This window comes from Podarcis liolepis (assembly GCF_965112155.1).
Source record: "Podarcis liolepis genome assembly, chromosome: 14".
NCBI classification, from domain to species: Eukaryota; Metazoa; Chordata; class Lepidosauria; order Squamata; family Lacertidae; genus Podarcis; species Podarcis liolepis.
Window position 1 is genome coordinate 40309882 of NC_139569.1, and position 23744 is coordinate 40333625.

At 44.8% G+C, this 23744-nt stretch overlaps 1 protein-coding gene across 3 annotated transcripts in view; it reads left to right on the forward strand.

Moving 5' to 3' along the window:
- Positions 1 to 7814: 7814 nt before the first annotated feature.
- The window catches only part of LOC310693470 (NAD(P) transhydrogenase, mitochondrial-like), a 963907-nt gene continuing 947977 nt past the window's right edge, over positions 7815 to 23744 (forward strand). The window contains exons 1-2 of one of the 3 annotated variants that reach the window (XM_083475646.1): positions 7815 to 8161; positions 11040 to 11230. In XM_083475646.1, coding sequence (XP_083331772.1) covers positions 11092 to 11230 — 139 coding nt within the window. In that variant the 5' untranslated portion in view covers positions 7815 to 8161; positions 11040 to 11091. Of the gene's footprint in view, positions 8162 to 11035; positions 11231 to 23744 lie in introns of those variants that run through there. The other 2 variants (XR_014519180.1, XM_083475647.1) reach the window with 2 other exon arrangements.

Below are 23744 nucleotides of genomic sequence, written 5' to 3' on the forward strand. Positions count from 1 at the left end.
CCTCCAAGCCCGGCCGGCTCCACGTCGCGCTCCACGCCGGGCAGCTGCAGCAGGGGCTGCGCGGGGGCGCGCGGCGGCCCGGCTGAGCGCGCCCCGGAGCCGTCGCGCCGTCACTCGCGAGTCCCTCCGAGAGCCCTCGGGACTGACTCCGGAGTCGCGAGGCGGCGCGTCGCCCAGGGAAGGGGCGGCTTCCCACAAGTCCTCCGGGAAGCAAACGCCCTCGCCCGCCTCCCTCCAGGCAACATCTCGCGGCACACCAGACAACATCTCACGGCACACTGTTCTAGAAGACGTCTGAAGGCAACCCTGTTTAGAGAAGTTTTTAACATTTGATATTTTATCGTGTTTTTAATATTCTGTTGGGAGCCGGCCAGTGTGGCTGGGGAAACCCAGCCAATTGAGCATGGTATAAATATATTATTATTATTATTATTATTATTATTATTATTATTATTATTATTATTATTATTATTAAATCCGATTCGTCTCCACTGGAACAGGCAGAATTAACTGCCTTTAGGAAATGCGGGAAGCTGCATTATGCCTGGTCAGCCTCTATTTTTCCATCTAGCCTAGTGATGTCTGTTCTGACTGACAGCAGTTCTCCGAAGAAGGGTTTTACTTTCTGAGCCTGCTACCTGGCACTTAAATCTGGAGAACAGTGGGATTGAACCCAGGCTCTTCTACAGACATAAATATACATAATTTTATTTGTATGCTGCCTTTCCACAGTTCAAAAAATGCTCATGCTTTGACTCTGTTCTAAACACATTTATCTATGAAGAATTTGTATATGTTGTTATATTTCTACTGCAGTCATGTATATACTCAATATTTTCTACAAATAAATTATTTTAAATATACAAGCAATCTATGTATGTTTCATTTGGTGTTCTTCTTTGTCTCCAGTGCCCCCTTCCCTACCCTATAAAAAACGTTATTCAGAATCATGGTTTGCGTGACCCACTAAGGAAGATAAAATAAAATTTCAAGACTGTAATAATTAATGGGGCATTTATTCAGAATCCACTTAAATATTACACCCAGTGATGCCAGCTTCTCAAAGTCCTGATAGTCTGTTACACATCGCGTGGCCCCTGCCACCCTCTTGCCTTTTAGCAACCCCCCCCCCAGGAACCACTGATTTAATGGCTCTCTAACTGCTCTATAAAAAGGGACATGGGTGGCGCTGTGGGTTAAACCACAGAGCATAGGGCTTGAATCCTCGCGATGGGGTGAGCTCCCGTTTGGTCCCTGCTCCTGCCAACCTAGCAGTTCGAAAGCACGTCAAAGTGCAAGTAGATAAATAGGTACCACTCCGGCGGGAGGGTAAACGGCGTTTCCGTGCGCTGCTCTGGTCCGCCAGAAGCGGCTTAGTCATGCTGGCCACATGACCCGGAAGCTGTACGCCGGCTCCCTCGGCCAATAAAACGAGATGAGCGCCGCAACCCCAGAGTCGGTCACGACTGGACCTAATGGTCAGGGGTCCCTTTACCTTTACCTATGATGAGGTCAAATAGGAAACACCAGCTGGAGTCCAACAATATCTGGAGAGCCACAGGTAAGAAGGCATAGTTCTCCATTCCTCTTCTTTCTTCTTTGGCAATCCCTTGTAGCCGAGTAAGATTGTCTTCCACAAACAGGGTTTTAGCAGTAAGTCTGTAAGAGACTGTGGAGGCCAATTCTGGATCCACACATCTTTCCACAGTGGGGACATAGGTTTCCGGGTGAAGGTTGATAATGGTGAGGGTTTGCCAAATGTGCTTTCCTCTTAGCACGTTTCTCCCTTTCGTCCTGAGTTCGAGCATCTTCAAAGCCTATGGCAATTGGAGCACTCGCATGCCAGTGTTTCCCAGTTGTCGGTGTTTATACCACATTTCCAGTGGGTATTTGTATTTGTCCTATACATTTTTGCCAGCTTAGTAGGAGTCTGTGCTTATATTTTCTAAGTTTACTTAAAACAACACAACTGGCACTTTCACAAGATGTGTTGTGTGTACATCTTTCACAAATATTAGATGTTTCAGCTTCCTGACAATGTTTTTTCTCCCAAGCTCCTTATAGGGATTCTTACTCCATTTCAAAATTTCTAAGAGGACCATTTTCCATTTTAACTTCCGAAGATTATCAAACAGCCAATCATCCCTGCATAGTTTGCCATTCTATACGGATTGGTGCTTAGCCCCTCTCTAAATTCAAACATCAAAAAAAAGGAGGATGCTATTTATCTGCCAACAGGGAGTTGAAATTAACTGAAGCATTTGTGATCTTATCCCATGTAGATTATATCCAAAGATCCTCCTGGACCTTTGAAGTCTGGCTAAACTTTAGGCTCTAGCACTTCTGTTTTCCATATTTCAAGACATGCAAATAATCTTGCCAGATAAATAACGCCTGCAAAACTGATCAGGGAACAATTTGAGCTTACCTTAAAAGCCCTATGTGGCTTGGTCCTGAAGAACCTGAAGGCTCACTTGCCTCCACATCAGCCCATCTGAAGACCCTTTGGAGACCCTCCTCCAGCTGCTACTGCCAGCTAAGACACACAGGTGGTGACTGAGACCATGACCTTCTCAGTGGTGGCACCTCATTTGCGGAACACTCTCCCCAGAAGGATTTGCCTGGCAACAACGTTGTGGCCTTTTCAGAGCCAGGCAACCCCACATCTTTCTTTTTCTTTCGCCAAGCCTTTTGATAGCCTTCCTCCATATGAATTTCTTTTTATTTTATTCCGTTTGTATTTATTGTGTTGTTTTAGTTATGTTTCTTCCCTCCCTAGGGGAATTGCTGCAGTGCATGTTTGTAACTGATTTGTCTCATGCATTATGTTTGTCCTTCCAATGTCATGAAATTGGAGGCAGCCCTGTTCAGGGAAGTTCTTAATGTGTGACATTTTGATGTCTTTTTAATCTTTGTTGGAAGCCGCCCAGAGTGGCTGGGGAAACCCAGCCAGATGGGTGGGGTACAAATAATAAATTATCATTATTATTGTTATTATTGTTAATAATAATAATAATAATAATAATTAATAATATATTATTTATACCCCACCCATCTGGCTGGGCTTCCCCAGCCACTCTGGGCGGCTTCCAAAAGAATATTAAAATACTATAATACATCAAACATTAAAAGCTTCCCAAAACAGGTGTCTTCTAAAAAGTGCCTTCAGGTGTCTTCTAAAAGCCTGGTAGTTGTTGTTCTCTTTGACATCTGGTGGGAGGGTGTTCCACAGGGAAGGCGCCACTACCGAGAAGGCCTTCTGCCTGGTTCCCTGGCTTCTCGCAGTGAGGGAACCGCCAGAAGGCCCTCGGTGCTGGACCTCAGTGTCCGGGTAGAACGATGGGGGTGGAGATAATATTATTATTATTATTATTTGGTCAAATTCTTCTTCTGTGTACAATTATATTAATGGTTTTGAGTGTGCGCTATCTCTGTAGTTTGGGAAAGCCGAGAGTTGTTAAAGATTCATTTAACAAGGCAAGGAAGGCGCGTTTCACTGAATAGCACAGTTGGCTAGAGCATGGTGCTGATAATACCAAGGTTTCAGGTTTGATCCCCATATGGGACAGCTGCATATTCCTGCAATTCAGGGGGCTGGACTAGATGATCCTCAGGGTCCCTTCCAACTTGATTGTATGATTCTCTCTTTTTGGGGAAGAGTCGTAGATCAGTGGTAGAGCATCTGTTCTGCATTGTGATAAATCCCAGCTTCCATCCAGACATCTCTAGGCAGGGCTGAGAGAGACCCCACTGTCTGGTGTTTTTACATGAGTAGAATGCGTGCTTTTATTTAAAATGCATCCCTGGGTTATTTGTGGGGCATAGGAATTGGTTCATATATTTTTTCAAAATATAGTCCGGCCCCCCACAAGGTCTGAGGGACAGTGGACCGGCCCCCTGCTGAAAAAGTTTGCTGACCCTTGGGCTAGTATCTATGTTACATTACGGAATAAATGTTGTGAAAGTGTTCAGCTGGAACCTGGGCGAGATTCATAAACAACTTCACAGTCAACTCATCAAGGCGAGTTAAAAGGATGCAAGTTGCCAGGTTGAAACCTGTTGAGGACACTCTAGGCAGGCTGGCGGTACAGCGTGTTACTACTTACGCAATTAAATCCCACGATGCAAGGAAAGCCAACCAATAATTGCATTGCTGAACATCCCAGAGACAAAATAACCACAACTTCAAGAAGAGCAACGCAAATGTTTTTTGTACTTTAGCCTTTTGTTCACTGATGTTTTGAATGTACCTGGAAAGGTTTCACAATATTAAGATACATTTTGATCGCTATACAGTGGTACCTCGGGTTAAGTACTTAATTCGTTCCAGAGGTCCGTACTTAACCTGAAACTGTTCTTAACCTGAAGCACCACTTTAGCTAATGGGGCCTCCTGCTGCTGCCACGCTGCCGGAGCACAATTTCTGTTCTCATCCTGAAGCAAAGTTCTTAACCTGAAGCACTATTTCTGGGTTAGCGGAGTCTGTAACCTGAAGCGTATGTAACCTGAAGTGTATGTAACCCGAGGTACCACTGTATTTTATTATCGTCTCTTATGTAAATATAATGACTGCTTCCCACATCAAATGGGGGGCACTTTTGCGTGGTCGCGTGAAGCCCCCTGGATTCCATGCGGCTCCTGGTAGTATGGGCTGGCTCCGCCCTCCCCAGGCTGGATACCTATCGCCCAATCCCGCCTGGGGAGGCGTTGCCAGGGAATCGGCCAGGTAATGGGAGGGACCGGAAGGAGCGTCTCCCCCCCCCCATCGTTCTACCCGGACACTGAGGTCCAGCACCGAGGGCCTTCTGGCAGTTCCCTCACTGCGAGAAGCCAAGTTACAGGGAACCAGGCAGAGGGCCTTCTCGGTAGTGGCGCCTTCCCTGTGGAACACCCTCCCACCAGATGTCAAAGAAAACAACAACTACCAGGCTTTTAGAAGACATCTGAAGGCAGCCCTGTTTCGGGAAGCTTTTAATGTTTGATGTATTATAGTATTTTAATATTCTTTTGGAAGCCGCCCAGAGTGGCTGGGGAAGCCCAGCCAGATGGGCGGGGTATAAATAATAAATTATTATTATTATTATTATTATTATTATTATTATTATTATTATTATTATTATTGGAGGGACCGGACCGTCCTGCCCACACAACAGAAGGTGAATCTTACCTGTGAAGCGTCAGTTGGCTCTAGAGCTTTTCCCACCCTCCCCTCCCTCAATTAAGCCTTCTTTTGCAGATTAACCTCTTCTCCACAGGTACGCGGGCGCCGCTATGTCAAGGTCGCTGTTGAAGGGCCGGAAATGAATTTTCCTGCATTGGCAGGTTTGCCTTTCCCGTAGCAAAACATCACAACTTTGGTGGTTTCAGGCCTTGGGCAGAATCCTTTAGTCTATCTTCCCTAAATGGGGGGGGGGGCGTGAAGCGGTGACCCACGTCCCCCTTGTGACGGTGATCTCAGGGTTCCCCATTAAAGGGGTCTTGAGGAGAGGCATTGGCCATATGCCGAGAGGTCATTGCTCTCCCCTGCAGCGGCGGTGAAATGGGGGGGGGGGGCTCTCTGCTTGAACATATGTTCTCCAGAGCCAGCCCAATCCCCACACATTCTGGATAACCCTGATGTCCCCCAGATCCCCGGCTGGGGACTGGGAAGTATAAATGCCCAGTGCCTGAGCCAAGGTTTACCTAGATCCGAAACTTAATAAAATTGTGGCCAATTTTAATCCCATAGCACGTTGTCTTGAATCATTATTCCACTCAGGAGTCGCCTGGGGTTGTGGGGACTCTGCCTGTCCACGCAAATGTATGAATCCATTGTGAAGAAATTTTTAGTTCTCCACATTTCTGCATCAGTTTACTTTGAAAAAAAATTACCATGAAACTTCACCAGCGGTCAAACACTACCCTAGAACCACTTCTGCCAGAGGAGAGTCCCCGTGCTTGTAATGTGCATTTAGTAAAGGGATTATGGATCTTATGTATTTACGAAGGCATAACCGCATAAAAGGTTTGTGTCCATAACAGGGTTTTTGCTAACATTTTTGCATCCAAATTTATCTACTGCTTGTTTGCTTTAGCTGCTATGAAATAAAGAAGGCTAAACTGAAAAACCTTGCAATAAAGAGAATTATACAGGCATCCCCATCTACCTCCTTCAGGCTGCCTGTACTAATATTTCTGTGGCCAATTGTTATAGGAAATACTTAATCTGAGCATTAATCACCATAAGGAAAAGTCTAGTCCTGCTAAGTGTGTTACAGATGTTCTTTTAATACACAAACAATGTTGGTTTCATCCACTTATTATTTTAGAATAAAGTTAATCATCTTGTAAAATTCCATCCTCGAAGCACATAAAAATAAAACTATATTTCTACCATGAGTTTGTACAGCGTTATATTCGGGATGCGGTTGTAGTAAATGGATTATTCATTTGTCCTTGGCAAAGCCTGCAAGCAAGCCCTTTGGCAGAATGTTAGAAGACGTAATAAAAAAATCTGGTGTTTGTCTTTTACCCACAAAGGTCAGCCTTTCAATTTCCTTTGGTGGCCAGAGTTCATCCTCCTCCTTCTCAAAACACCAGGATAGGGGTTTGTTTGCTCTAAGGGATCAAGAGATGCAGGAGATTTTAAGCGAGAACTGGAGTTGTGGTGAGACCAGTACATAGGACATACTATTTTTTTTTTATTGCATTGTAAACCACTTTGATATTTTTATGACACTGCAATGAAAAATAATAATAATTTTATAAGAATATAAAGAAAATAGAGACACAGCACAAGGCACCACCCTGCGTTCTTGAGTGAGACCATTGGCCCATCTACCACAGCAATATTGGCACTGGCTGGCAGCAGCTCTCCAGGGTTTCATGGAATCATAAAATCATAGAATTGTACAGCTGGAAGGGACCGCGAGTGCCTGGAGGCGGTTGGAGGATGGCTGGCGGCTAACAAATTGAGGTTGAATCCTGACAAGACAGAAGTACTGTTTTGGGGGACAGGGGGCAGGCGGGTGTGGGGGACTCCCTGGTCCTGAATGAGGAAACTGTGCCCCTGAAGGATCACGTGCGCAGCCTCGGAGTCATTTTGGACTCACAGCTGTCCATGGAGGCGCAGGTGAATTCTGTGTCCAGGGCGGCTGTCTACCAGCTCCATCTGGTACGCAGGCTGAGACTCTACCTGCACCACAGACTGTCTCGCCAGAGTGGTGCATGCTCTGGTTATCTCCCGCTTGGACTACTGCAATGCTCTCTATGTGGGGCTAGCTTTGAAGGTGACCCAGCAACTGCAATTAATCCAGAATGTGGCAGCTAGACTGGTGACTGGGAGTGGCCGCCGGGACAACATAACACCAGTCCTGAGAGATCTGCGTTGGCTCCCAGTACGTTTCCGAGCACAATTCAAAGTGTTGGTGCTGACCTTGAAAGCCCTAAACAGCCTTGGCCCAGTATACCTGAAGAAGCGTCTCCACCCCCATCGTTCAGCCTGGACACTGAGATCCATGTCCAAGGGCCTTCTGGCAGTTCCCTCATTACAAGAAGTAAGGTTACAGGCAACCAGACAGAGGGCCTTCTCGGTAGTGGCGCCCGCCCTGTGGAACGCCCTCCCTTCAGATGTGAAGGAAATAAGCAGCTATCTTCTCTTTAAAAGTCATCTGAAGGCAACCCTGTTTAGGGAAGTTTTTAATATTTAATGCTGTATTGTTTTTAACACTTGATTGGAAGCCGCCCAGAGTGGCTGGGGAAACTCAGCCAGATGGGCGGGGTATAAATAATAAATTATTATTATTATATCTAGTCCAACCCCCTGCAAAGCAGGAATCAGAAGATGCCAGGGATTGAACCTGGGACCTTCTGCACTGACGGCATGTGCTCTGCCCACTTTGCCCAGATTGTACTTCCCGGTCGTGACAAGGAGACTTGGAAATACAAGTCCTGTGGGCAGCCTTCCAGCATGCTCCTGGTGTGTTGCTCTGAGAGTCTCCATGCCGTCAGTGCCAAGTGGAATGTGCCTTTAGGGTCACATGGCCCCTATTTATAGACCACACAGATGCCCTCCCTTCCTCAGCAAGCAAGGTCACTAAACAGTCAGTCCCCTGGGGCTGCCCTTTTGTGTGCCATGGGGGACAAGCACAGAGCCAGCTCCTAAGGACACCCATAATTTCAGGTTAGTCTCTCGCTAGCTTTTCTTCAGCCTGTGTGCCATGCACCTTAGCTGTCCCTCTAACAGTCCCGAAACCCCTTGGCTTAAGGGTACAGAGGAATTTTCTTCCTTGGCTCATTCCCACTGCCCTTGCGGTCAAGAGCCTGGCAGGCCACAGCAGAGGGGGGAGAAGAAGGCCAAAGTCATCTCTCATTCAAAGTACGCAGCACAACATCCCTTCCCCACTTTGGAGGAAAGCTAAAGCAGCCTTGAACTAAACCTCTTACCTAGGGGAAATTGAAAAGAAGAAAACCTTCTTGCCCTTACAGGTGAAACCAGGGCTTAATTTGACTTGGGGACCTGATTGTAATGCCAGGAAAAGGCTCACCTCTGAAATATGCAGGTATTTCCAATGAAGCGCCTTGCAGAAAGGCAATCTCCCAGTCCCAGGAGGTTTGTGTGTTCAGCATCTTTGAAATTTCATCTTTCTTTCTTATGGAAAAAACAAGTTCCTACCCCTTATTGTTGTGAACATTAATGGGCTTTCCAGTGAGAAGTGAGCCTAGTTTTTTTGGTGTTCCTCATAATTAACAGAAACAATCTGAGCCTGCAATCTTATACTCCTTACCTGGGAGTAAATCCCATTGAATTCCCTAGGGTTGCGTGTATGGTAGTAATTTAATAGGAATTAGGAAAATTATTTGCCGCTATTTTAGAATTCAACCTTTCCCGATGCAGAATTTCAGGCACCTTGGCAACATTATTCTATACTTCTCAGGTGCTTAAAAGGTATATATACCTCTCTGTATATAAGGTGTGGACAATTGTATGATTATCACATACAACTTGCTTATAAGCCACCTGGATATTTTGTTTTATGACTTGTCAAACTAGCCGATACATAATATTTGTATCTGTGCCTATACCTGCCTTTTTATAAAAAAACCCAGAAATTGGCAAGTTGCCTGTGTGAGTGAGATATAGTTTGGAACCCTGTCTCCACTATGGTCCTGATCTGGGTATCACTTTCCTCCCTCCCCTCGTGGAGCGACAATTACCAGAGTTGTTTAACAATCAATCCCCTCTTCACAGGGAGGGACATAGGTGGCGCAGTGGTCTAAACCACTGTCCCAGCTCCTGCCAACCTAGCAGTTTGAAAGCACACCAGTGCAAGTAGATAAATAGGTACCACTGCAGTGAGAAGGTAAAGGGCGTTTCAATGCACTCTGGTTTCCTTCACGGTGTTCCTTTGCACCAGAAGCTGTTTTAACCCCATAGTCCCTTTTGACTGAACTTACCTTTACCTTTACCTTCAAAGGGAACTCTGCAAATTATAGCTCTTTGAGGGGTGTCTCCTAACAACTTTCAGCACCCTTAACAAACTACAGTTCCCATAATTCTTTAGGGCAAGCCATGACTGTTTAAAGTGGCTTATCAGCACTTTAAATGCATGCTGTGGATGTGGCTTTTGTCAGTTAGTCTGATGTCATTCCTCCTGTTCAGAAAACTGTGCTTCCCCACATTCCCCTTCTATTACATTACTAGAGGAGTTTCATTCTGGTCCTTTGACTCCTGAGCACAATTCCTGGCTTTTGTCTCCTTCCGAAGCTTCCTATGAGTCAGCTGTGACACAAACATGAGTCTAAAAACCCTTTGCACAATGTGCAGGGTCTCGCAGAAAACACCATGAGAAAATGTTTCTGGTGTGCTTCCGCCGCCCCCCCCCCAAAAAAAAAGCTCTCAGAGATTGCTGAATTCTGTACTCAAAGCCAACCCAACCCCTAATCTCCAGACATTTAGCCAGAAGAGCATCTTGCCACATAACCTGAATGGGCCTTGTGGAACACACAATAATTAAGTTCATGCATCTCGTGTCTAAATCAATTTGGTTCTAAGATTAAGGACGGGAGCAAGGGAGCTTCAGAATGGGCATTTCAACAATTTATTTTCATTTTGACCTGAAGCAAAACAAACTCCTCTAAAATTTATGTAAGGCTAGCATGATCTTCAGTTTGTCAGATCTGGCTCCTTGCCCAGCTCAACTGTTCTTCAGCAAAGTTTGCTGACCTCTTTGAATCACACGTTTCTGTTGTAAAGGCCTACACCTGGCGTGTGTCTTCCCCCCTGACAGATCCTGAGAAATAAAATGGAGGTTCTTCACAGCAGCTGAAAATGGCCTCTGTAGAAATGTCATTGTCCAGAGGATGAACATGTGTCTCTGTGTGTCATCTGTTTCTATGACATCGGTACAGTTTAAGTTTCTATTAAAAATAATTTCTCTTCGCGGGAACTCACGGGTTCATTTCACTCATGTATCTGCTTCAGAATTAAGACATTTGTCCAAAGCACAGGCAAAGAGTGGAAAGAATAAACCACAAAACTCTTGTTTGGTATGATCAGATAATTCCTTTTGTATACTAGGGTTTTATTCTCTAAGAGTTTCCACATTTTGCTAGCCTAAAGAAAATCCAATAACTTTGCTGACCTTTAAAATTTAAATCATGGCCGGTTTAACTGTAATCCATGTGCCCAATTTGTTTGTAATTAGGAATATCTCTCAATTCAGGCTGCATCTATGGCCTGGAAGAGTCTATGAAACTTGCTAGCTTGTAGTTTTGCATTAATTGCCCTTTTCAGGCAAATTGCTGTAGGAAACTCCTGGGTATCTTTTCCCAGCCTAGTAGACAGCTGAGGTAAGTTGATTACATGTCAGGTTCCTGGGCTTGCCAACATGTCTGTAGCCTCTGCTTTTAGAATCAAAAAATCTGGTTTAGCAGCTGATAATTTCACAGATACACATATTTCCAGAATGGCTTTCAAGCATTTGCGACTTTGCGGTTCTGCCTCACTGAGGGATAGCATGAACTAAGTGCAAGGTAATTAAAAACTTGTATACCTGCAGGGCAACTGGACCAACATCAAGTGCAGAGTGCTTTGTCTCTGGAACTGCCAAGATGGCAGGTTTGGTGCGATGTGCTAGCAACTCTTCATTGCCCTTCCTGCTGGCATTAAACACAAGGACGTTCCAGCCATCAACTGGACAACGCTCTTTCAAAACTTTCCCTACTTTATGGAGTGACCAGTCGGCAAAAGGTACAGTGTGTCCTTGAGTGGCCAAAAACACTTTTCTCATACTGATAATATGAAAACGAAAGCCTCTTTTTCTTCTTCCTCATCCTCCTTCGATGGCATCTGTAATGAAAAATATTGCCATATTTCCAAAACTGATAACATCACACAGGCCATTGACAGGGACCATGAAAAGCACTGGAAAATTCTTCACTTGAGGGCCTAATATAACATTTGACATTCAGCAGTGGGTTTTAGCCCAGTCACTGAGGTCCACTTCTGAGGGTTTTCTGGTGGTTCCCTCACTGCGAGAAGTAAACTTACAGGGAACCAGGCAGAGGGCCTTCTTGGCAGTGGCACCTGCCCCGTGGAATGCCCTCCCACCAGATGTCAAGGAGATAAAGAATTACACAACTTTTAGAAAACATCTGAAGGCAGCCCTGTTCAGGAAAAGTTTTTATTGCTTGACATTTTATTATTTTTCATATTTTGCTGGAAGCCGCCCAGAGTGGTTGGGGAACAAGGAAGGCACAAAAGTTGACATTGGTGGATAGGTAAACGGCGTTTCCGTGTGCTCTGGCTTCCGTCACACAGCGGTTCCTATTTCTCTACTTGCACTGGTGTGCTTTCGAACTGCTAGGTTGGCAGGAGCTAGGACAGAGCAACAGAAGCTCACCCCATCATGGAGATTCGAACCGCTGACCTTCTGATCAGCAGGCTCAAGAGGCTCAGTGGTTTAGACCACAGTGCCACCCATGTCCCATACCCATGACCTGCTTCTGTCATGGTGTTCCATTGCACCAGAAGCAGTTTAGTCATGCTGGCCACATGACCCAGAAAGCTGTCTGTGGACAAATACCAGCTTTCTCAGCCTGAAGCGAGATGAGTGCTGCAACACCATAGTTGCCTTTGACTGGACTTAGCTATCCAGGGGTCCTAATGCCCCATTAGCCCTACGGGGCTAGCCTCCACTGTCCCCTACAATCTTTAAGCCTGGTTGTCTCTTCTTTCCTCAAGGAGTTTGAAACTGACACAGATGAAGCAACCTCAGTCCATTTGCCCAGCTGGGGTTTAATCTCCCCCCCTCCAGCTTCAGCTTCCCCCCTCCATGTTCTTCATGTCTCCCTCAGGGAGGGGAACATGGCCTCTACAAAATGCCAACCACAAGCAATATTTCCTAGGCAAATAGGGCAAGCCTGTACTACCTTGTGAAAGGACTGCCTTTAACCATGTCTGGAAAATTCAGAAGGGGATGATGTAATGGATCCTTTGAGGATTGGATAAAGTATGAGTTGCTAACCTTTGGGGGCTCATTTGGAAATCTGAAAACTTTTGTAGCACCAACACAAAATGGCCGTCATGGGGCCATGGCTTGTTATTAAATGGCTGCTGTTTGCTAGTTACAAAGAACAAGCAACTTTCTCAAGAAACAAGGTGGAACTGGGGCCTAAAGCCCAGAACACAAAGCCACTGTGTTGTACCTCACAAACAAAACATGCATTGAATAATTGGTCTTCGGCAGGCAGGTCAGGACTGACTGCTGGGTTGCGGACTGATCTGTGGTGGGTCACAACACCAGCACTACTATTCCACAAAAAAATATGGTTTTAAAAGCGAGAAATGGATCCTCAAAAGCATGTTGAAGGCAGGTCCTGGGTCTTAAAAGTTCAGAAAGAGCTGCATTACATGCTGTGTTAGTAGAGAGGCAACTGGCATTTCCCCCCTATTATTTATTGGGGAATGTAGGCTAGAACGTACATCTCAGTCATCAGGGTTTCAGTAACATTACTCCGTGATTCAGCCCAACTTTGTTCAAAGACACATGACATTTAACAGTTCTCCGGTGTAATCTGAGTTGGGTTTCTTTGCAACATAATCATCAGGTTAGTTTCTGAACTCCACATTCTTCAAATAGCTTCCTAAGTTGTGTTATTGGTCGTGGTTACTTGCTTGGTAGTCATAATTAAAAAAAGAAAACAGATGAAAACAGTTCTGCAATGGCAGATAAGGCATTTGGTTTCTGACAGGGAGGATATTGATTAACGGCTAAGAATGGAACTCTCATCCTTTAGAAATGGGGGGGGGAGTCTTCATGGAGTTCAATGGTCAATAGTGATTAATAGATTATGACAGTTGCACTGTTTATAAGACTAACCTGCTTTCTGAGTGCCGATATTAAATTTAAGCGCTTTTTTATTACCAGTATGTATCCCTCATTCTGTATCCTGGGAGGACTCTCCAGATGTTGCTGGACTCCATCCCAACAGTCCCAAGCAGCATGGTCAGGAATAATGGGAGTTGTAGTCCAACAATGTGTGCATGAGGGATGTCGGGGAATTCTGAGGGAAACAGAAATGGGAGCAGAAATTGCCAATGTTTACTTATTCACCCAATGTCTAGAATGGAAATCAATCCAGCGAATACAATTTGTATTCCGTGTTGTTGCTTTCAGTCCGCAAACAATATGTAACTGATTATGCTTCCCTGCAGTTTGCATTGTGTTTCATTTGCATTTAAGTTAATGGCACAGAATAACACAGTGGCGTTGTAATTTCACCACAGCGCAGAGCAAAATGAATAATGTAGTTTTTGGCAGAATCCCATCTGTAGCAGAACAGAGACAGTGTTGCACATGATGTGTGCAATGTGGAATGGAAACGAATGCATTCTTACCTCTCTAATCTAGATAAGTCCATAGTACTGAACAGCAAAATTCTCCCACAATATTTCTGAATCCAGAGAGCTCAACCATGTTTTCATTTTTTATACTAGAGTCACTGAAGCACTGTTGGCAGTGTTGGCAGTGAACCCCTGCCCCTTCCGGTAGCTTCTAAACAATGTTAGGATATTGTTGACTGGATATTAGAGACTTGCTATTTGTAAAACAGGTGTTATGTGTCCAAAATCTGCCCATTATCTGTAGCCCTTTACAGTGAATGAGCTTTTGTACCATATTCTCAGCAACACGGTATAATCGGTATCAATGGAATATATACGGTGGAACCTCGGTTTTCGAACATAATCCGTTCCGGAAGTCCGTTTGACTTCAGAAATGTTCGAAAAGTGAAAATAAAAGGGCAGTTGGCTGTTTGACTTCTGAAAATCATTCAAAAACAGAAGCATTCACTTCCGGGTTGTCGGCGTTTGGGTTCCAAATTGTTCGGCTTCCAAAGTGTTCGACAACCGAGGTTCCACTGTATATTTAAAGTTACTTGGCATAGTTTTATAAATAAATAACAGATACGTTACAAAAGACTTGGGGTATAATCACTATTTTTCTAGAAAAAGAGGTGCTGGAACTCACCACGACCACCTCTCTTGTTCTCTTATAATGACAACAGCAGCTACCAGAGAGGTGCCGGAACTGAGTTCCAGCAAGTTCCAGATGAAACACCCCCCCCCCTTGCTTTTAGCATTATAAAACTGAATCGGCAAGGAAAGAAGCCAGCAGTCAGCCGCCTCTGGACATTGTACAGGTTATCAGCCCTGGATCTTGTTCAGATGGTATGATGTGCAATGAAACATACAAGAGAGTCATTGCCAAGGTTTACATCAAAGGAAGAATTCATAAGGTTTACTGAAAAGCCGTGCTCTGAGTGTTCTGCTGCCAACTGATCCACCAACCTCATGTGAATGGTGCTTTTTCTCTATAGAAGGAAGATGAACCTGAGGGGGCCTCTCATCTGTTCAGTGTGGGGCAGGATGTGTAAAAAAGCAGGCATATTTGTTTCTTACGGAGAAAGCTGTATATTCTCTAGGATTTTTTTATTTTTTAAAAAAACCTTAAACGTCCAAGAAGAGCTGAATTGTGCGACCAGTGTAAAATTAGGCAAATTTGCATGATTTCTCTTTTGAGTGTGCATTATTTGCTATGCAGTTTCCCCCAGTTTGCATCACTTATTCCAGTTTTCAGGGCATTGAAATCTCTTCTTCCAGTCATTGTTCATCTGCCCCTATTCTGACTTCTGAGATTTCAGCAGACCTTGTTTACATACTTTCAGGTGTATATTTTGCAAGCTTTAGAGCTAAGTACTTGCTCATCTTTAAAAAACTAATGTCTCTGTGAAATGTTGGAAGGTATGTCGGTTTGATAAAAGGGTCTCTGCAACATGAAAATTTTGCAACACCCTGGCCTTCCAGAACAATTAGATCAATAGCATTGATATGTAAAGGTAAAGGGACCCCTGACCATTAGGTCCAGTCGTGACCGACTCTGGGGTTGCAGTGCTCATCTCGCTTTATTGGCCGAGGGAGCCGGCGTACAGCTTCTGGGTCATGTGGCCAGCATGACTAAGCCGCTTCTGGCAAACCAGAGCAGCGCACGGAAACGCCGTTTACCTTCCCGCTGGAGACCTATTTATCTACTTGCACTTTGACATGCTTTTGAACTGCTAGGTTGGCAGGAACAGGGACCGAGCAATGGGAGCTCACCCCATGATGGGGATTCGAACCGCCAACCTTCCAATCAGCAAGTCCTAGGCTCTATGGTTTAACCCACAGCGCCACCCGCGTCCCAGCCAATAGCATTGATAGTAACGCCAATATTATTTTGGATCCTGTCACTTTGCATTTCCTCTCCTGTGTACAGTTCAGAAAATGTTTAAGAGAAGTACCATCCACTAACGGCTTGAAGAATGGCTTTCCTTTTCCTGAGGTTATCCTTAGCCAAAAATCTCATGACATTTTGCACTTATTGCGTACAGAGAGGTCCAGGTCTTTGGCCAGTTGTTGCAGCTCAGCCTCACAGTCCATTCCTCCCTCATGCCAGGGATGGAAAGATCTGTCATTTTCAGTTTTCCCCATCTTAAATTCAGTTCTCCACATTTTGCCGTGATTTGCAAAACATATTTTTTTTAAAAAAACACACCTTAATGTAAACATTTTTGCAAGCAATTTCCCCTAATACAGTGGTACCTCAGGTTACATACGCTTCAGGTTACATAGCTTCAGGTTACAGACTCAGCTAACCCAGAAATAATGCTTCAGGTTAAGAACTTTGCTTCAGGATGAGAACAGAAATCGGGCTCCGGGGGCGTGGCAGCAGCAGGAGGCGCCATTAGCTAAAGTGGTACCTCAGGTTAAGAACAGTTTCAGGTTAAGAACGGACCTCCAGAACGAATTAAGTACTTAACCCGAGGTACCACTGTAGAATGTATTTGTCAAACTCTTTTCACCAATACCTTCATTTTTATGCACACTTTCCCCTAAAATATGCATTTTTGTAAATATGCTTACCTGAAGAAATGCATCACTAAATTCGCAGAAGTTTGACTTTTGAAGAATAGATATGTTTGGGTTTGCATATTGCATCGGAAAGTTTTTAAATGCATACTAGATCGAAATTCTCCCTTGCAACGTTGTTTGCTGTGGTTTTTGCTTATGACTTTTTTTAAAAAAAAAATAAATCATTATTATTATCCTACACTTGGCCAGAAATCCGCAGTTGCTCGTCTGCCAATTCAGGTAGCTCGTATAATATTGCAAGGAGCCTTTCTTTAAGGTCCAGTGATTGTTCTTCACCTGTAGCCCTCCTGCAGAGATTAATGCTTTTTTATAGTCACTCTTCTCTGTTTCTTATTAGCATCCAGTTTACATATCTTGTGTCAAGCGCTGGAAGCCATTACCTTTCAAGGTCGGACCCAAGGGCGTGCCTGCAGATTTTTCAAATTATATTTGCGTCTCAAAAGAAATCAGTTTGCTTCTAGGGAAAGTGAAACAAAATAATGTTATCAAGGTAGTGTTTTAAGGATTCCTTTCTTCATTGTAGGGGGTCTCCCAGGTCCGATTTAGGACTGCACTCCATTTGCTTGTGTGTGGGACGTGGGTGGCACTGTGGGTTAAACCACAGAGCCTAGGCCTTGCTGATCAGAAGGTCGACGGTTCGAATCCCCGTGACGGGGTGAGCTCCCGTTGCTCAGTCCCTGCTCCTGCCAGCCTAGCAGTTCGAAAGCACGTCAAAGTGCAAGTAGATAAATAGGTACCCCTCCGGCGGGAAGGTAAACGGCGTTTCCATGCGCTGCTCTGGTTCGCCAGAAGCGGCTTAGTCATGCTGGCCACATGACCCGGAAGCTGTACGCCGGCTCCCTCAGCCAATAAAGCGAGATGAGCGCCGCAACCCCAGAGTCGGTCACGACTGGACCTAATGGTCAGGGGTCCCTTTACCTTTACCATTTGCTTGTTTTTCACACCAGAGGGCCTGTGTGCTGGAGGTGTCAGACTTAGACCCAAGTTCAAAGTCCTGCTTGGCCACAAAGCTTATTAAGCATAACCTCATTCACGTGGGGTTGTGGTAATGAAATAATGAAGGGGTCTGTCAGGAGCCAGCCAGCAATAAAACACACTGGGTAAGAGAAGTTAGCTCTTTATTAGAAGAAACAAAGTCTACTCACGAGTGCCAGGCCTAAGACGTCCAGCAACTCTTCTGGCTAGGCCTTACACCTGTGCGGCAGTTGTGGAGGCTAAAGGTCCCTGCCTGCCCACAGCTGCCTAAGTCTCTCCCAAGTCCTTCCCGATCAATCTGAGACTATGCCAGTGTGTCTGCCTTTGCTCCTTTTGCTTCATACCTCTCCTGGGTCTGGAAGACCAGGGGAGAGGGGAGCTGGTTGCAGCAGAAGTGGGAGACATTCCTGCTGAGCGCCTTCTATACCATGAAGCTCGTGCCAGAAATTAAGAAAAAATATTTCTGTGAAAGTTAGTTGATTATTTCCGATTTTAATGCTTCTATTTTGGTTTTTTATTGTATACAGGATCCCAGGATTCTTTGGGTGAAGCCATGTGCTTCAAATTATTATTATTATTATTATTATTATTATTATTATTATTTATATATTTATCTATATATTTATATACTTAAATATATAGAGAGTGCACAGCTTTAACCAAAGCCTTTCCTTTGGCTTTCAGCTCCATTCTGCAATTTACTTGCTACAATCGGGTAAAGATAACCATAAGGAAACAATGGCATACGAAATGTTCTTTAGTTTATGCTTACAAGAACAGTAGTTTAGCTTTATTTTAGCACGTTCCAGAACATGATTTCCCAATGAGATAAAGTAAGCAAAGCAAAAGTCAATTTAAAACAAGAGTTTAATGACTAAGAAGAGGGTTTGGAAATGTGCAGTGATGGCTTTGTAGTGGAGAAATATTGGACAACACTATGTATACACTAACGGATTTCAGACTTGCGGGAAATGTTGCCTCAAATGTCACACTGACATCGTAATTATACAGAGAAGGGAGAAAGTTGTAAGAATATAAACAGGTTGGTAAGGGGAGGTGATAGAGCAGAGGTCGATATGCCAAAGCTCTGAGAGTTGATTTATGCTTTTATTAGGGCTTAATGCGCACCATGCATTTAGAGCATATTGCTTCCCCCAAATATTCCTGAGAACTGTAGTTTATACCTTACAGAGTTGCCAACATCATCATAAGTGCTATTTTTCTAGAAAAAGTGGTGCTGGAACTCACCATGAAGGCCTCCCTTGTTCTCTTAGAAAGACCTTTAAAGCCCTAAACGGCCTCAGTCCAGTATTTCTGAAGGAGCTTCTCCAGGTTACAGGGAACCAGGCAGAGGGCCTTCTTAGTAGTGGCGCCCACTCTGTGACGCCCTCCCTATCAGATGTCAAGGAAATAAACAACTATCTGACTTTTCGAAGCCATCTGAAGGCAGCCCTGTTTCGGGAAGTTTTTAATGTTTGATGCATTACTGTATTTTAAGATTTTGTTGGGAGCCGCCCAGAGTGGCTGGGGAAGCCCAGCCAGATGGGTGGAGTATAATTAATAAATTATAATTATTATTATTATTATTAGCACCCACCAGTTGCGGAACTGAGTTCCGGATGTGCTGGAGCCGAGTTCCAGCGAATTCCGGCTGTTCAAAAAGCCCCGATTCTTCTTCTTATTTGGTTGCTTTCTCTGTGAAAATGACCCAAAGCGACATACAAACACAATATACACACTAAATCTAAATGCACAACCAATACAAAACTTTCTTTTAAAAGCCCTCATTTATACAAATAAAAAATAGGTCTTACAGATCCTGCCCCACTAAAAAGAGGCTACTAGTATTTAAAACCCTTCAAATTAAAGGTCCAAGTAAAAAAAAAGAAAGTTTTTGCCAGGCACCTAAAAATAGATGAAGATGGCGCCGAGTGAACCCCGCTGAGGAAAGCATTCCATAAGAAGGGGGATACTCAACACAGACTTCTCCACAGTGGCACCTCATTTGAAGAATCTCTTCCCCTTAGATTTATGACCTGTGCTGGTATTGCTATCATTTTGATGCAAGATCCAAACATACCAGCTTACCTTGGTGTTTAAAGACTTTTAAGCTGTTGTTTCATCAGCCCAGTGGCGTAGCATGGGGGGTGCAGGGGGGCCCGGCCGCACCGGGCGCAACATCTGGGGGTTAGGGTTAGGGGGCGCAAATCCACGGGTTAGGGGCCGCAAATTGCTTGCCTTGCCCCGGGTGCTGACAACCCACGCTACACCACTGCATCAGCCTGCCCTGTTATCTTAACTGCTTTAATTCTATTTTGCTGCATTTTTATCATGTGTTTTATGGCTGGATGGTGTTTTTTGGACTGTGTGGGCTGTTTGTTATATTTATGCACCCTACGTTGGTCCTGATAGACGAAGGGCACATTCTTAATATGTTTTCAATAAATAATGGAAAAGAGTTCTAAGGTGGGAACTAGCAAGGAAACCATCCTTTGGTAATGGCTGTTCACAGCTGTGCTTCTTGAGGGTTTAAGTGAGCTTCAGTGGGTCTGAAAATCTCCTTAAACGTGCTACGGCTAGCGAATGAATTTGCATCTGAAACCCCCTATTCCGTTTTCCTGCAATTTATCTAATAGTGACTGGTATCAATATAGAACTTTGACATTAAGCCCTAAATGACTTAACACCTGAGAGAATTTGTAAAATATCTGGGGCTAAGATCTGCAGAGAAGAGGCCCTTGTGGTAATTCCTGGGGTGGCCCAGGAGAGAACCTTCTCTATGGCAGCCTCTAAATGTGGAAATCCCTCCCCACAGAGGCACATCTGGCCAGTGGCGTAGCGTGGGTTGTCAGCACCCGGGGCAAGGCAAGTAATTTGCGCCCCCTAACCCGTGGATTTGCGTCCCCTAACCTCCAGATGTTGCGCCCGGTGCGGCCGGGCCCCCCTGCACCCCCCACGCTACGCCACTGCATCTGGCACCTTCATAATAAAGTTTTTCTGGTATGCTGAAGAAGCGCCTCCATATCTTGGTCTTTGACACTTGAGGTCTATATTTTTAGGACCCACTCTATTCTTGTGATTGTAATTTATTTTACACTAGTGAGTAATAAATGACGTTGTTGTTCCTGCTGCTGTTGTTGTTATCATTATAATTATTATCATTATCATTATCATTATTATTATTATTATATGTTACTCAAAAGGTAGGCTGCTGCTGTGATTAATCTTTAAACCCTGGCCCTGGTGTTATGTTTCCATCTTCAACCTGCATGTTGCGCAGACTCTCCAAGTGTCCCTATTTTCCGGAGACAGTCCTGGATTTTCAGAAGCCGTCCCAGTTTCTGATGGGATCCCGGAATGTCACACTTTCCCGTAAAGGTAAAGGTAAAGGGACCCCTGACCATTAGGTCCAGTCGTGACCGACTCTGGGGTTGCGGTGCTCATCTCGCTTTATTGGCCAAGGGAGCCGGTGTACAGCTTCCAGGTCATGTGGCCAGCATGACTAAGCCGCTTCTGGCGAATCAGAGCAGCGCACGGAAACGCCGTTTACCTTCCCGCCGTTTACCTTCCCCCCTATTTATCTACTTGCACTTTGGCGTGCTTTCGAACTGCTAGGTTGGCAGGAGCAGGGACCGAGCAACGGGAGCTCACCCCGTCCCGGGGATTTGAACCGCCGACCTTCTAATCTGCAAGTCCTAGGCTCTGTGGTTTAACCCACAGCGCCACCCGCGTCCTGTGGAGGGTATGGTAGGACGTCCCTATTTTCGCTGGAGAAATGTTGGAGGGTATGGAGTTATGTGAGCCCCCGAGTCAACGAGATAAGTAACTATACAACTTTTTGAAGATATCTGCAGGCAGCCCTGTATCGGGAAGTTTTAAAAATATTTAATGTTCTATTATATTTCTATGTAAGTTGGAAGCTGCTCAGAGTGTCTGGGGCAACCTAATTAGATGGGTGGGGTAACATCATCATCATCAACAACAACAACAACAGACCAGGATGTCCCTGTTTTCACTGGAGGAATGTTGGAGGGTAAGTTGTCTTTGCAGACAACTGTTACAAATAACTGTTACAAACAGTTGTCTTTGCAGACAACTGTTACAAATAATTGCAGTTAACTCAAACCAGGGGGTGAGGGTGGGGAAAACTCTTCTTGACACCACTGTCTTTTTATTTATTTAACCCCCCCAGGAGTCTGAGTCCTAGACTTGTAGAGTTAAGGTTGTCTCGTCATTCCTTGTAGCCTCCTCTCCCACACCTTTTCCCCGCTCGGAGTAAACAGCATGAAAACTTGTGTAAGCAGCATCCCAGCCAAGCCTTTTATAAACTAAACTTTAATTTGTTATTCTTTTGGCATCCACCAGAGTGTTCGTGTGACTGTGTGGGTTGGCTGTGGAACTGAGCACTGCAAAAACTTTCAGCGGCGGAATGTCTCATTTGGCGGTGGCTCTGTGTCACTAACCAAACACACACGACCCCACCATATGCATGTAACCCCATGGAGGGCAAAAGGTAGAAATGTTTGGTGTGAGTAAAGCGGGCTCATTGTGAGTGAGGTCTTACGGAGTCGGCCACTCAATATTAGTAAAGCTTTGGAGGAAGAGGCAAAGATCTACTTAGTTTTTTCACTATAACTGGGACAATAAACAGTTACTGAAAGCAATAGAAAATGGAGGGGGAAGATATTTTTCTAGCTTTTTCTTCTGTGGGTTAAAGCACAGAGCCTAGGACTTGCTGATCAGAAGGTTGGCAGTTCAAATCCCCACAACGGAGTGAGCTCCCGTTGCTCGGTCCCTGCTCCTGCCCCCCTAACACTTTGAAAGGACGTCAAAGTGCAAGTAGATAAATAGGTACCGCTCTGGCGGGAAGGTAAACGGCGTTTCCGTGCGCTACTCTGGTTCACCAGAAGTGGCTTAGTCATGCTGGCCACATGACCTGGAAGCTGTGCGCTGGCTCCCTTGGCCAATAAAGCGAGATTAGCACCGCAACCCCAGAGTCAGCCACGACTGGACCTAATAGTCAGGGATACCTTTACCTTACGCTAGAGAGAACAGAGAAATGAGGGGGGCTTGTTACAGTAAATACAAACCTAGAACCACGGCTTTCCTTTTATTTCAAACGTCAGTGTCCTAGCTTTCTGCAAATTTGTCTGTCCACCCACATTGCCCCCACCTGAAACTGTTTTCCTGGGAGGGGAAGGAAAGATGCTGTAAGAATTCTGGAACAGATGAGAAGATAAACGATTGTGTCTGGGGAAAACTGTAACATTTCACTTGTGCGTATGAGAGGGACAGTAAGACAGACAACTGCTTCTCACTAAACACAACTTTCCCCCCTTGAAATTGTGTAGCGGTATCACAATTTCCCTCTTTAGGGGGGCATGAGTATGGACATCATAAGTGACCTGATGGATCAGAACAAAGGCCTGTCTATTCCAGCATTCTCTGAATGACTAACCAGATGCCTGTCAATGTTTGAAAAGGAAAAGGTTCTGACTTCCTTTGACTCCTTTGCCTGGTCCTCGGACCCTAGTTGGCACAAAAGAGTCCTTGAGAAAGAGTACTTTGCAGAATGCTGCTTTTATTCTTAAAATAGTCTTCTCCAACCACGACCAACAGCTTTATACATATCAAACGCAACCAGCTTTCTACCATCCAACCAACCCACCACACACACAGTCAATGACCACTCTATATATACAGTGGTAACCGCGGGTTACATACGCTCCAGGTTACATACGCTTCAGGTTACAGACTCCGCTAACCCAGAAATAGTACCTCGGGTTAAGAACTTTGCTTCAGGATGAGAACAGAAATTGTGCTCCAGCGGCGCGGCAGCAGCAGGGGGCCCCATTAGCTAAAGTGGTGCTTCAGGTTAAGAACAGTTTCAGGTTAAGAATGGATCACCGGAACAAATTAAGTACTTAACCCGAGGTACCACTGTACAGACATATGTAGGTGAAAGGTTGCAAGAGTCATGCAGGCTTTGCCGATTCATTGTAGGCCACTGACTCAGTTCCTTTTGTATTAAAGAAACAGCAGCAAATTTTAAGCCATGACAACGCTGACATGAAGGCCACAAGGAGAACATGGTTGCAATAGCACTCTCTCACTTGTGCTTCCATACAGCTGGTATTCAGAGACTTAGTGTTTCTGATGCTTGAAGAAACACAAAACCATCGTAAGCAGCAATCATTGATAGCCTTATCCTCCACGAATTGGAGGAACATCTATCTACGTGAGTGGACACTACTTCATATTGTGGTACTGGATTCCATCATTCAACTGTTGTATGAAGTAATCATATCTATTTTGAAAC